Consider the following 14,059-nt stretch of genomic DNA (forward strand, 5'->3'; position numbering starts at 1 on the left):
TGAGGACATTTTTATTTTGAGTTTTTGTACTCTAAATGTTGTTTGTCATTTGCTTTAAAATAAGAAAAGTCACCCTTATTTCCCCTCCATTAAGTCCCAGGAAGCTTAACATTCCAAATACTTTCCTGGCATTTTTATCTTAGGAAAAAGATACTTTTTTTGCACCTAAGAGATGAAGGCAGTGAGGGGGGTGGTGGCTTCTTAAAGCAAAGCTGTGAAGGTGGCTCAACCTTGTATCCAGTTCTCACTATTGCAGGTTATGAAAATACTTCTAGCTAGTTCACTGGAGCTGTGAGGTTAGATGTAAGCATCTAGTCCCTGGGTGAGTTTAAGTTAGCATTGATCAGCTTCTCATTTATACTGGCAACATTTCAAGTGCTGTTTACCATGGGACAGCACAGATTATAATAGAGTTTCCACCATCACAGAAGGTTCTGTTGGGCAGTTTGATCTAGATCCAGTTAGCATGGGAGAAATGTACTTAAGGGTCAGAACAGCCCACGTTAATTGGTCACATTCTCTTTCAGGTAGTGAAGTCTACATAGAGAAAAAGGAAATACATAGTTTATATATAAACACATTCTTTGAGGAGATGAAGGAATATGTTCTGATGTCCCAACAGCGCGTCCAAAGGTGGTCCTATAAGCAGTGAATCCTAGTTTCCAGCTTTTCTGCTACTTAGATGTTAATGCAATTACACACCTTGAGAGGTTTGGTTTGGGGGGGAGGTGAGGGCTGGGGGTTGGAAGGAGATAGGAGAAGTGAGGGCTACGGGAAGTTTTTTAGAGTGGGCTGATCCCCATCTCAGGCCCTGCCCATCTTCTGCCACTTTTAGGTTGTAGAGTGCCAGTCTTTGAGCACTGAAAGATGGGTACGCAGGTCAAATTGTGAACGTGTCCTATCCTATGTGGTGTCCAGCACATTGTAGGAATTTTGTTTTGATTATCTGGTTTCTAATGCATTAAAGATGGAGAATTACTGGGTTGCTGAGTCGCCACATCTATCTGAGGATGAGTTACAGGCTAATTCAGGTCTGAGTTCTAAAGAAATCTGTGAGAAGAGGGTGGAATGTGGTTGGAGCTACAATTGCATTAAAAGTTTCAAGAGCTGAGCTTTATTCACTATCAGGTAGACCCTGGTGATAGAATATACTAACAGGAATGACAGGTTTTGGAGCCTAAGCACATCCAGTATGGTTGGTTAGGGAAAACATTTGCCATTCCAGACTCAGTATGTCCACCCCGGGATCTGCACCAGCGATATTCCCAGACCCGTAGGTAGGGGGCTTTCGCTGTTCCGGCGCGCGCCGGCCTGCCAGCCCCGCCCCGGCCCGCCCCTGGCTTCCTCGTGACCCCAGTGTTCCGCCCCCCTCGGCCGGGAGGGAGCACCCCAGGCTGATTGGCCTCTACGCGGCGTTTGGTGGCCGGGCCGGCGCGTCACGTGGTCAAGCAGCGTCCGAGGCGCCGAGCCACGGGCCGCCGGGCATGGACCGCCAGGCCGCCGGGGCCCAGGCGCTGGGGGCCGCGGAGCCGCCTCGGGGCCCGCCGCTGCTGAGCGCGCAGGAGGCGCCCCCCAGCCCGGGGGTGAGCGCCGCGCTGGGGCCGGGTGCGGCCACCACCTGCGGCCTAGGGCGGGAAGTTGCGGGGCTCGCGGGGCCGGGGAGGCGCTTTAGTTGGCCGGGTGATCGCGGGACGCCGTTTGGGCGCGCGTTCTAGCTGGAAACGGCCGGAGAGCTGCGGGTCTGCGCGGTGGGGAACCCGGAGGGCGTGGGTGGGAAAGCTCTCGGCGCCGAGGGCGTCTCTGCGTACTGGTTAAATGGGAGGTGGTGCTGATGACCGAGGGCTGGGGTTTGCTGCTGGGGGCCTTGGCAGGGGTCAGGTGAGGGCGGAGAGGAGAGGGATTTACCCTGAAGGACCTATGTTCATTGGTGGGGATGATCAATAACCTGGATGTTGTCTCAAGCGCTCTCTCCTTTTCTATTTACCTGAAACCAAAAGGCCGGTTTGATGCGGGGTTTCCAGAAACTTGTTTTCATTTACGCATCAGACAGCTCCTGGTTTTGCAAAGACCGTTTTACATCCGTCACCTGTCCTTCTTTGCAGTCAATAATCTGCTAGATGGTGAGCTCCTGGAGGGTAGGAACTTTCTGTTTATTGCTGTTAAGCCAGAGGCTAGCTAGTGCTGGGCACGATTGACACGCCTGTTAATTAGATGGAGAAAAGGAATGCTTGTTAAAGCATCTCAAATAGTAGCTAACCAAAGTAAGAAAAATGTAGCCATAGTCTTAAAAATACTTCGAAATGCACATAGGGAGAGACTAATTTTGACAGGGCATAGCAAGGGACGTGCATTTCCTCCCCAGGGTGAGGATGGAGGTGCCTGCAAAGGTGTGGAGATGAGGAAATACTGGACAAAAGATTTGGATCTGAGAGCTGGGATCAGATGTGAGGGGGAGGTGAGGATGCCATGATGCATTTAGTGCTGGGCAGTGGAGGGGCGATGGAAAGGTTTTTTTTTTTTTTTTTTAAGTGGAGTGGGGATCATCACCCTAAGGCTTGGCAAGATGGGTGGGAGGCAGGTAGGAGGACACTGCAGTGGCCTAGGTGAGAGGTCCCCCACCACATGGCCTCAGGTGGAATTGACTCATCAAATCCAGGTGTGACTAGATCATCTGCTTAATTGGGCAGGTGCCAAGTGCAGTTTAGATGAAGAGGCCAAGAAGGTGGATTTGCTACATACTAGGTGTTTTTATGAGTGTTATTTTATCATAAACCCCAATCTCTTAAGCAGAGATTGGGGTAGGTGTTGGGAGAGGCAGGACAAGAGGTGAGAGGAATAGTCCCTGTGTTTTGCTTACCTTCTCTGTCTAGCCTGCCCTCCTCTTTGCTGCGCAGTTGCTTTTTGCCTACTGTGGCAACAGTGCCCTCATTTGGAATCCCTGAAACTTCCTTAATGGCAGTCAACATTTGTTGTTGATTTTGTTTTTTTCTTCTTGTCCATTTTGAAAGAGGTCTTGGAGGTGATAGAATTTCAGGGTGATGGTTGACTGTGGGGGGAAGCTTACCCTTCAGTGCAGCAAAGGAGCTTAAGCTCTGCTCTCCCCCTGTATCAGTCAGGAGACAGACTTTGATAGAGTTGTTACATAGATAAAAAAGTAACTGGAAAGATAAAAAGTCAACATGATGGAAGCGCCTTCGGGTTGCTGGTAGAAACTGCCTCACCTTAGGGCTGAAGGAACCCAGGGCTGAGGTTGGGATGATTTAAATGTAAAAGCTCAGAGGGAAGGCTTTGCAGCGCTAAAATACAACCTCTTGTTGGGCAGGGGTGTGTGTGCTGATCCAGGGGGTGCTGTGGACCCAGGACTCAGACCTCTTAAGAGAGGGTCCAGGGATGAGGCTGGTTGTGGAGGCTTTGGCAAACAAAACTGGGTTCAACAGCCAATAAAGGAAGGTACTTTTGCTGCCAGGGATGAAGAAGCATCGCTGGGGTGATGCCTACCGGAGTAGAAGGAGCCTTGCCAGAGTCTGACAGGGCAGAGCAAAATTATGGGTTGCAGAATCCAAGCCCAGCATCAAAAAGGGGAATATGGACGTTGGGTTGGGGGCTGAGACACAATAGCTTAATTCCCGGCATACCCCAGATGTTCAAGTCTTTGGACTTTCTTTTTCCTGCAGGCTGGCTCTGCCTCAGTGGACCACTCTCATCGGGAGAGAGAGACTGAGAAGACCACAGATAGACTAGGCAAGTAGAAGGCAGAGATTGGGGTGGGTGTTGGGAGAGGCGGGGCAAGCAGCGAGAGGAATGGTCCCTGTGTTTTACTTACCTTCTCTGTCTAGCCAGCCCTTCTCTTTGTTGCGCAATTGACTTTTCTGCCTACTGTGGCAACAGTGCCCTCATTTGGAATCCCTGGAACTTGCTTAATGGCAAGTTTGGACTTAAGTCCAAACCCATCCCTTCTACTGAGAAAAACAGCTTAGGATAGCGGAAGGAGCTTTGGAGCCAGGCAAAATTGTTTCCATTTCCAACTCTAGGTCACAGAGTCCTGAGCTTGAGTTTTGTGGCCTTGGATAAATCACTTGTCCTTTCCTTATCTTTAAAACACTTATCTCAGGAGGTTGTTCTGAGAATTAGGTAAGCGGCTGTAGAAAGATAATAGGTATTAGCTGCCAGTGCTATTGAAATTGAATTATAACTAAACAAAGCGGAAAAAAAAACAAACAAACAAAAAAAAAATTATAACTAAACAAAACAAAACAAAAAATTATACCTAAACAAAAAAAAAAACCAAAAAAACAAAGTGTGGCTAGTCACACTAGCCACATTTCAAGTGCTTGGTAGCCACAGTGCTGCCCTGATGGACAGCATTGACTATTTTATAGAGCTTGACTATTAGCACAGGTTATGCAGGACACTGTGGGCCAGATCAGGCACCAAGTATGAGGTGAGCCAGGCTTAAGTGTTTTGTTTTTCCTTTTCCTTTTAACTCTCACCACAATGCTATCTCCATTTTACAGAACTGGGGTGTAGGCCAAAGGTGTGGGGGGTGAGAGGATTCATCAGAGACAGTGGGGAGCAGAACAGGCTCCCCTGAAATACACTGGGGGAGTGGTGGGCATGTCAGGAGAGGTCTGCTGCATCATATGTGGGTCAGCTTCTTGGCCAGGGATCGAACTCAAGCCGTATCATTTGACAATTTTAAAGCACAATTTGTATTTAGCACAATTGCCCTCTTATGCAGCCACCACTGCTATTCATCACCCCAAAAAGAAACCCTGTGCCCACTAAGTAGTCACATTCATTCTCCCTTCCTTGAATAATCTGCTCTCTCTCCATGGATTTACCTCTTCTGGGTGGACAACTGTGAGCTGCAAGGAAATAGCATCATGTATGCTGTGGTCTTTTATGCTGGCCTTTGACTCAGTACAGTATTTTCAAGGTTCACGTTGTAGCAGGTGTCAGTACTTCATTCATTTCTATGCCTGAATACTTCCATCCTAGGGCTACACCACGGTTTGTTTGCCTATTCCTCAGTTGATAGGCATTTGGGTTTTTCTGACTTTTGGTGATTATGAAAGCTGTTCTGAATGTGCTTAGATGCATTTCATTAATACCTGTTTCTCTTGGGTGTACATTTAGGAGTGGAATTGCTGGTTGTATGGCAGTTCTGTGTTTATGTTGTTGAGGAATCGGTTGAGTGAATTTCAGCTCAATCACATATGCAGTAATTGGCAGAATTGGGATTTAATTATAATTAAACCCAGGCAGTTTGGCTCCACACCCACCCCCTGAACTCTTTGCTTATAGCTAGTTGACTCTGTCGTCACACTGTTGGTGGCTGGTTTAGACTGTGGCTTTTCCCACCCCTGACCTGGCATCCCCGTTGCACCGTATCCATTGCTCTTCTTCCCCAAGCTTTTCCCTGTTATCTTGAGACCATTTGAAAATGTACCTTCCCTCTGTCACTGGTGTCAGGCCGCTTTGTGAGATGATTTCTGCTCTCCTCTCGCTACCCCCTTGGATGCTCTCTTCAAGGATGAAGGGAGGACTGGGAGAGCAAACTCAATTCAGGCTCCTTTGGTGAAAGCATATCCATTGCCAGAGGCCCTTTGCCTCAATGACATGTAAACTACCCAGACATATAAACTGTGCCTGCCTTTTTGTGTGGATTACAGGACCTGGTGATTAATGTCTTACTTGTGGCAAAAGCATCTTATTTACATCTAAAAATGTAAATAGCCTTTTTCAGCCAGAACCACCAACTTCCAGTAAATCGTCAAATGACCTACACAAAGGAAACAAGGAGAGGCCCCCACTATATGTTCTCTGGGCCTTTGAGAAAATGCGGAGTTGTTCCCTTGGTCATATACTTGTAAATCTACAAGAAAGGTGATAATTATAGACATCGGGGGTTGGTGGGGGGTTGGCACTGTTCAAGAAGGAGTGCCCCACATGTGTTCTCATGGCAAAACTCGAGTCTATAGTGTTCCCTGGCATGCAGTTGGCATTGCTGTGAACACACAAGTAAAGGGCAAGATTCTCACCAAGAGAATTACTGTTGGTGTTGAGCATATTAAGCACCCTAAGAGCTGAGAGCGCTTCCTGAAACATATAAAAGAAAGTGATCAGAAAACAAGGAAGCCAAAGAGAAAGGTGCTTGGGTTCAACTGAAGCACCAGCCTATCCCACCCCAAGAGGCACACTTGGTGACAACCCCCAGGGAGGCGCTGAACTGCCAGACCCATTCCCTGTGAATTCATGGCATGATAGGTGTGAAAAAAAAATAAGACTCTCTGGATTACCCCCCCCCCAAAAAAAAGTAAACAGAACAACATAGTTTTCGGGTGGCGAAAGCATTGTCTACACCATTTACTGCTGCTCTCTTAGTAAGTCTGCCAGAAATTTGTCAAGCCCCCTGGGTCTGCTGGATCTGGTTTGCTGCTTGTTTTTTTGACCCTTCTCCCTTTGGTCACTTTCTTAGCCAGCAGAGCACAAAGCGTCTCTAATGATAGTCCTGCGGGTGCTGAGGACGCCCATTCAGAAGAGGAAGGCTTTGCTGTGGATGATGAGGATTCTGATGGGGAGCCCAGTACATGGGAGCTGTCAGAAGGGGTCTCCAGCCGCCCGCCCAAGGAACAGGCCGCTGACCTTTTTACTGAGGACTGGGACCTGGAGTTGAAAGCAGATCAAGGGAATCCTTATGGTAGGTGTGGGCTTTCTGGGGTCCTAGGCCAGCATTCTGAGACCCTCCAGCCAGATTACCTCTAGAGGCAGATAGTTTGGAAGAGGGATGCATGTCTGTGAGCCCAGCCTGATGTCTGTGACAGCACGAAAATTTGCAGGACAGCTGTGTCTCTGGTGAATCCTCACCCTCCCTAGCCTGTGGCCTATACACAGTTCTTGTATAAATAAAAATAAATCTTAAAAAAAACCACAAAACAAAATAAATAACTTGCAAATTCTGCATTTGACTCCTTAAGGTATCAGTTAGTTTTAACACTGGGACAATGTTACTCTCTCCAAGTATCTTTGTGTGACTAGAGCAGGTGCAGACAGAGGGCCTTGCTATCCAGCTGCTTCCTCTGCACTGCTAAGAATGCTCGCTCCTCTAAGAAGCACAGCTTCAGGTTGTGCTTTAAATGGACATGCTTGTGGTTCTTCAGGAAAGGAAGACTCTGTGTGTGTGTGTGTGTGTGTGTGTGTGTGTGTGTGTATGTGTCTCTGTGTGTGTCTGAGCATGTGTTTAAACAAAGTGCAATGTCTGTCCCCTAGACATTTCTGGTGCTCCATTTTCACCTTCCCTCCTTCCTTAATCTGTCCTTTACAACTGCCTGCAGATGCCGAGGACATCCAGGGCTGCATTTCTCAAGAGGTCAAACCTTGGGTATGCTGTGCCCCACAAGGAGACATGATCTATGACCCCAGTTGGCACCATCCACCTCCACTGATACCCCATTATTCCAAGATGGTCTTTGAAACAGGACAGTTTGATGATGCGGAAGACTGAGTGTACAGCCTTTTGCCTGGTTGGTGGGTAGGTGCGCCCTCTGGTCCAAGGTCTTTTCCTTTCTTTGTGGTGCGAAGTCATATCTGAGGAAACATTCCCAGTGATCCCAGAGTTGGGTACACACTCTGTGTTAAATAAGGCACCACTGTCCCCCTTTCTGTTGTTGTTGTTTTTAATGAGCTCCTCCTGAAGTGTGTGAGTCTGTGTCTGTGTCAGGAGAAGTTGTGTTCTTTATAAATAAAGGTGGAAAAAACCAGCTTTTTTTGTCTACCTTCCCTCCCCCCCTTAATTAGATACTTCTGAGCAAAGCCTTACTCCTTCATTTAAAATGCCTGACTTGCATTTTAAGGATCAGGTACTTGAAGACTTAAAAAGTACTCTGTAAAAGAAAATAAAGTTTATAATTATAAAAATGGAATGTACATCTTATATATACTGTATATATACCATATATTGTTGATGCTGCCAGATAGAAGCAAAGTATGTTATATAATATATAATTCTATGTATAACATTTTAAAATTATATGGCTTTGCTTTTATATATCTGCAGTTATTGGCAGGGACTGGAATCCTGAAGACATTGGTGTCTTTGTGGCTGATTGCTATTACTGTTGGTGGCAAACCGAACATTTATTTAGTTAATGAGGACTTTTTGCAGGCAGGAAAGCTAAATGGCAAATTAATTAAACCAGCAATTGTATAACCCCCAATTGGCAAAAATGTTTTAAAATTATTTTCTGTTTAATTTTATGAAGTCACTTTTTTTTATTTACCTCGTTTGAGGTGGACTTTAAATGGGGAAAATAAGACTCAAAATGTTTCAACCTCTCCAAGATCAACCAGTCAGGAAGCAGCAGAACTGGCCTCTAACCCACACATAACTCTGAAGTCTGTTTGCCTTGGTTGCCCTTGGCATGTGAGAGCCTGGGGGCAAAGCTGCGATGCGCCACCTTTTCCCACTTTGGAAGGCCAAGGAATCCTTTCACACCACTCCGCCTCCTTGTTGAAGCTGAACCCAGAAAAAATTTCAAATCCAAAATTTGAGTCAACTCCACAGCAGTTAAATGAAACCTTTTTCAGAGTCCCAGCAGAGTGTGAAGAAGGCAGACCCTTTTGAGGGAAAGCAGTGGCCTTCTGTGACGGGCCTCACGGCTAAGGTGGTCCTCTCCGGACGTGTTGTCCACGACACTTCTCCTAGCCAGAGTCATTACATTCAACTCTTGAAGTTAAAAATAAAGACATTAGAATGGTTTTCAAAGCTGAAAATTGGGTATATCAGGAGAACAAGAAAAGTGGGGCCTAGTCATTATAATAATAGACATTCTGCAGGTGGGGAGAAGGAAGTAGGATCAAAACAGGTGGGAAGAGCACAAGGAACCATGTCACAGGTGAACGGGTAGTGGGAATTTCACGGGGGCTATAACTGAGATGAAAATGCATATATTGTACAAAAATGAAAATTGGTGTAAAAAATTATAAAATGAAATAAAAACAATAAATATTGCTATGGTGCCCCATGGGAGGTAGAAGAACAACTCCCCAGGTTGTGACTGTCAGTTATCTTGAGGAGGTGAGGTAGGAGAAGAAAAAATCTGTGAAATGGGAAAATACCAATAATATATATTGATAATATATATTACAATTAGGAAAAAACTGCATGTGCAAGTAATAGATTCATATGGACAAATGGAAACTACTGATGATGGAGGTGTAGACAATTTGCTTTCATATTTTTGTGATTTTTAATACAGCTTTGGTGTTTTGGTATTTAAAGACAAGTTATTCTAAAACAGTTGCCTCTGCTGCTTTGCCTTGCCTGTTCTAGCTAGCAGACATCACAATCCTTGCCTCCCTCTGCTATAATCACTGGTTTGGCGGCCTGCAGAGTGAGAGCTCTTGGAGGGCAGGATCATGTGTCATATCCTTAGCACCCCTGTTTTATAGCCTGGAGCATAGCACAAATAGGTTCAGCAAATACCAGTACAAATTCCAGTATCTTATGAAATGGTTCAGTAGTATTTGCCTTGCAGTGTTTAGATTTGACTGATAACATCCCAGGCTAGTGACGAAGCAAGAGTAGGGTATTTGGAGAATACCTTCAAAGAGTCTGTTAAATCAGATTAGGATTTAGGTAGGATTCCTTTTCTGTTCACTTTTAAAAACAGCCGAAAGGAATAGAACAGAGAAATATCCATAAGCAATAATGAGTTTGGCAACTGGGCTTTCATCTGAAAGCCTTCAACCAGTGACCAAGTAAATTTTGTTTTCTAAAAACTTGAGTGTATGACAAATGAGTTTGTAATACCAATTATTTGATACATCATGGTTATTAAAAAAATAATAAAAAGGAAATCCCTTTGATGGTATCTAATCAGTGTCATATAATGAAGAATTGTAATTTTAGGTACTAAACAAAGTGGAAAAAAACCCCATCTATATCCCTATTTCTGAATGCTGAGCTGAGGAGTATCACTTTCAGAGGGAGAGACTATGGACAGGGCTTAGTTTGGCCTTGTGTTCGGTACAGGAATCCTTTCTGCTCCCTCCCAGTCATAGGGATCTCACATCTCACATCCATTGCTGGTTAGTGCTATCTGTTAGAAAAATTTCCCTTGTATTGAGTTGCAATCAATCCATTTGCTCCTAGTTGCCTCTGTAGTCCTGACATTCTTTCACGTGTAGGAAATAAGCAATCTAGTGCTGTGTCTGGCTTTTTGTTTTCTAGGCTGATCAACAGGCTAATCAATATGTGTGTCTGAAATCAGAAGGAGGAGGAGGGAGGGCAGGAGAGGGAATATTTGGGGTATCTTTGAGGGTTTGGTAGGTGATACAGCACTGAGAGAGACTGACATTGTTCAGTAGGGAGCATGCAGAGTGAGACAGAACAGGACAGATTCTTGGGTAGTATTGGCAGCTAAAGTCTTGATGGAAGGATTGGCAGTGGAGGAGGAAAACCAGATGAGCAGAGTTAAGGAAGAGGGAGCGGTGATCTTTGAGTGAGGACAAGTAAGATGAAGGCTAATGAGGGTTTTTTTTTAAAGATTTGTTTTTATCTATACAAGAACTGGGGTACAGGCCAGAAGTGTGGGAGCATGAGAGGATTCACCATAGACAGAGTAGGGAGAAGAACAGGCAGATGAACCAAAGACACTGCTGAGGGGAGCAGCAGGTGAGGCAGGAGTGGTTTACTGCGCCATGTGGGTATCTCCCTGGCTGCCTGGGAATCGAACCAGCGCTGCAGAGGCTACGGACAGCTTCACAGCGCTGCGCTCAACCCGCCGCACCACCAGGGAGGTCCTAATGAGGTATTTTTGGATGTGGGAATTAGCAATAGAAAGTGCTCACATAGTACAACACGGGTGGGGTCGTGGGCATGGCAGGCCGACACGTTTTAGGGGATAGTGAGCTTCTGTGTTTGGCACTTTCGTTTCTCTTGATTGGGTCAGTGGTGACTGCTGGCTAGGTGCTCTCTGAATCTGTGAGCTGGGCTGGAAAGTGGCAGCGATGGGAGAAGAATGGAGGGAAGGGAGGGGGATAGATATGAACAGAGGCTGCTGGAGAAATAAGGGTAGGAAGGGACTTACTGCTGAAAAAGAACAAAAATAAACTTTTATTCTGACATTTCAAACATTATCAATTACCAGGAAGGAAATCACAATTGACCATTGCGAGAATCTTGGATGTTGGGAAGGTGGGTAAAAAAGTATTTATCAAGTATGGCTGGATGACATCTGAGACAGGACCCTGTTTCTCTCACTCTCCAGGCAAGTAGGCAGTGGGTTCTTTTGTTCATTGCCTTAGTGGAGGCTTGAGACAGGGTGGAAAATAGCCAAGAAAATTTTCTACCTTTTGTGTTACAAAAGGGATTTTTTTGGGGGGCGTGGGGTGACAAGGAGGCAGGTGGGCTTTAAGCCAACAGACTATATGTCTTTAAAAATTTAGAGGAAGAGATTTTTGCATAGATCTGCTCCCACTTCCCTCACCCCAAAAATGTCCTGTGTTATGAGAGGAAAGATGGTGAGAAGAGACAGAGAGAGCAGACACAATATGAATCCTGCCTCCCAGGGTGTCCCTGGGAAGTTAGGTCTTCAGTGGTAGATGCTGGTGCTTCTAGGCAGTCAGGACCATTTTGCAAAAAATAACATGCCTCGAGCATACAGAGGACCTAACATGACAGGGCGACCCTTTGAAGCAATGGCCACGCAATGATCTGAACTGCACGAGGAAGTGAGGAGAACACCAGAAGGCCCAGATACAAGCGTGGGAAATTAGGATGGTCAGAGGGATGCCCAGTTTTGCTTTTTGAACCCCCCAAGATGCAAGAGAGGCAAAGTTAATAGAAACCTGCATGAGAACTGCTGGGAACTGGGGGTGCTGACCACCTGCTGGGTGGAGAGAAAGTCTTTAAAATAACAAGGGTTAATTCAGCCAGTGTGCTGAAATTGTTTTTTTTCCTTTTTTTATGAAATTTTTTGTTTTTTTCATCATTGTTCATTTTTATTTTTTAACTTTTTTGTTTTTTAAAATTTTTTATGATTTTTTTTATTTTTTACAACATTATTCATTTTTTAAAAGTTTTTTTTTAAGATTTATTTTTATTGGACCTTCCCTGGTGGCGCAGGCCATTGAGCGCAGCGCTGTGAAGCTGTCTGCAGCTTCTGCGTTGCCGGTTCCATCCTGGCCAGCCAGGCAGGACAGACGGAAAGCATTGCTGAGGGCAGCAGCTGGGGAGACAGGAGAAGTCTGCCTCCCCATGTCGGTTTCTCCCTGGCCGGCCAGGAATCGAATCAGCGCTGCAGAGGCTTCACAGTGCTGCATTCAACTTCACAGTGCTGCATTCAACCTGCTGCGCCGCCAGGGAGGCCCCATTGTTCATTTCTAAACAATATTTGCTTCCCCCCACCCCCTCAGGTGTAGTCCCCATAGAGTTTCCTTTACCAGTGCACCCGTGCACCTTCACCTCAGTCCCCTGTGCTCTTTCCTCCCTCCCTCTAATCCCTCTCCCTCCTCCTCCCCTGCAGGATGTCTCTGATTTATAATTGTCTGTTTTTGCTTTGTTGTGTTTTGCACTGTTACTATTTTTTTCACTGATGTCTTAATTTGGTTCCCCTATAATACTGCTATAAGTGAAACCATCCGATATTTTTCTTTTTCCTTCTGGCTTATTTCACGGAGCATAATTCCTTCTAGCTCCATCCACATTGCTGCGAATGGCATGAGTTTATCTTTTTTGATTACTGAATAATAGTCCATCGTGTTTTAATTATTATGGCTTTGTAGTATGGCTTGAAGTTTGGAAGTGTGATACCTCCTTTCTCCTTTGTTTTCATCAGTAGGGCTTTGGCTATTTGTGTTTTTTTGTGGTTCCATATGAATTTCATCAGTATTTGTTCTATTTCTTTGAAGAATGTCATTGAGATTTTCATTGGAATAGCGTTGAATCTGTATATTGCTTTTGGTAGGATGGACATTTTAATAATGTTAATTATTCCAATCTATGTCTTTCCATTTCTTTGTGTCTCCTATTTAACAGTGTTTTATAATTTTCTTCGTATAGGTCTTTCACCTCTTTTGTAAGGTTTATTCCCAAGTATTTGATTTTTTTGTTTCAATTACAAAAGAGTTGGTTTTCTTGATTTTGAAAAGAAGGCTTCACGAATTTGCGTGTCATCCTTGCCCAGCGACCATGCTAATCTTCTCTGTATCATTCCAATTTTAGTATATGTGTTGCTGAAGCAAACACTGAAATTGTTTTTGTTTTTGCTTTCTGTCTGGATGAATTTGCAACTTCTGTACTTTGTTGGAACCAACAGACTTGTGCCACTCACATATAGGTAAGTTGCCTGCCTGTATTTTTGGCAGTTCTGATGTGTTGTGTATTTGTTGTCTTCCTTCTGGGAAATTCTGGGGACTGTACCCTATTACCCCAAACTCCAGTTAGTTTGGTGCTGCATTTACAGTGGGGACAGTTGAGTCATTGAGAAGGTGTAGTGGCTGGTGCTTCCCCAGGCCCTGCCTGGGTGTCTGTCGGGACCGCAGTGTCCACTCAGCAAAGCCTCCCCTGCTTAGGAGACCTGAGACTGCCTCCAGGGAGCCCGGGGAGGCAGAGGCACACTCACTGACTAAGTCAATATCCTGCTGCTTGGTTTTCTGGAGTTTGCATTCTTGGACCTGATTTTTCATATGGTGGTTGGAACATGGAGAAAGAAAAAATAACCCTGACTGGAGCCTGTCCGGATTCTGCCTCCTGGTTCCCCCAGAGCAGATTGCGCATGCAAAGGACCACGCACACTGCATCTGGAGGAGTGTGTGTGTGTGTGTGTGTGTGTGTGTGAACGTGGCGGGCCAGGCAGGAGAAGCTGGAGGGTGTAACAGGAAGGCAAAGGCTGGCTGCTGCTTTGTTGACTTAGTCTGGCTGCAAAGCCAAGACCTTTGGAAAAAATGGCCTCCCTGCTTCCCGCAGTTTCTATTGAGCTGGTTCCGGGACCGAACTGGATCCTGCAGGTGTTTCTGGGCAGCTGGGTTTTGGGACACCAAGGTTTGATGCTTTCCA

The 14,059-nt window shown here is 45.5% G+C and overlaps 1 protein-coding gene and 1 non-coding gene across 3 annotated transcripts; one reads left to right on the top strand and one right to left on the bottom strand.

Annotated features, from left to right (window-relative positions):
- The first annotated feature begins 1,484 nt into the window (after positions 1–1,484).
- COPRS (coordinator of PRMT5 and differentiation stimulator) lies at positions 1,485–7,991 on the top strand. Of its 2 annotated transcripts, none has more exons than XM_054689281.1 (4): positions 1,485–1,583; positions 3,675–3,745; positions 6,483–6,700; positions 7,335–7,991. In XM_054689281.1, the coding sequence occupies exons 1-4, from the start codon at positions 1,485–1,487 to the stop codon at positions 7,502–7,504; spliced, it is 558 nt and encodes a 185-aa protein (XP_054545256.1). In that variant the 3' UTR covers positions 7,505–7,991. The 2 variants fall into 2 exon arrangements, with proteins under 2 accessions (XP_054545256.1, XP_054545257.1); XM_054689282.1 differs by lacking the exon at positions 1,485–1,583 and adding an exon at positions 1,765–1,878 and having other exon boundaries at positions 7,335–7,990.
- A 5,156-nt stretch (positions 7,992–13,147) lies between these two features.
- LOC119233086 (U6 spliceosomal RNA) lies at positions 13,148–13,249 on the bottom strand. The gene has a single exon (XR_005122252.1). It is a non-coding gene; the product is annotated as a U6 spliceosomal RNA (small nuclear RNA).
- Positions 13,250–14,059: the final 810 nt, after the last annotated feature.

The sequence above is a fragment of the Talpa occidentalis genome, unplaced genomic scaffold, assembly GCF_014898055.3.
Source record: "Talpa occidentalis isolate TD23 unplaced genomic scaffold, MPIMG_talOcc4v2.1 talOcc4.7, whole genome shotgun sequence".
In the NCBI taxonomy this organism is placed as follows: domain Eukaryota; kingdom Metazoa; phylum Chordata; class Mammalia; order Eulipotyphla; family Talpidae; genus Talpa; species Talpa occidentalis.

Coding starts and splice junctions, on each gene's coding strand:
- COPRS (XM_054689281.1), top strand. CDS start 1,485: ATGGACCGCCAGGCCGCCGGGGCCCAGGCGCTGGGGGCCGCGGAGCCG. Junction 3,746..6,482: donor ACCACAGATAGACTAGGCAA/GTAGAAGGCAGA, acceptor TTTCTTAGCCAG/CAGAGCACAAAGCGTCTCTA. Junction 6,701..7,334: donor AGATCAAGGGAATCCTTATG/GTAGGTGTGGGC, acceptor AACTGCCTGCAG/ATGCCGAGGACATCCAGGGC.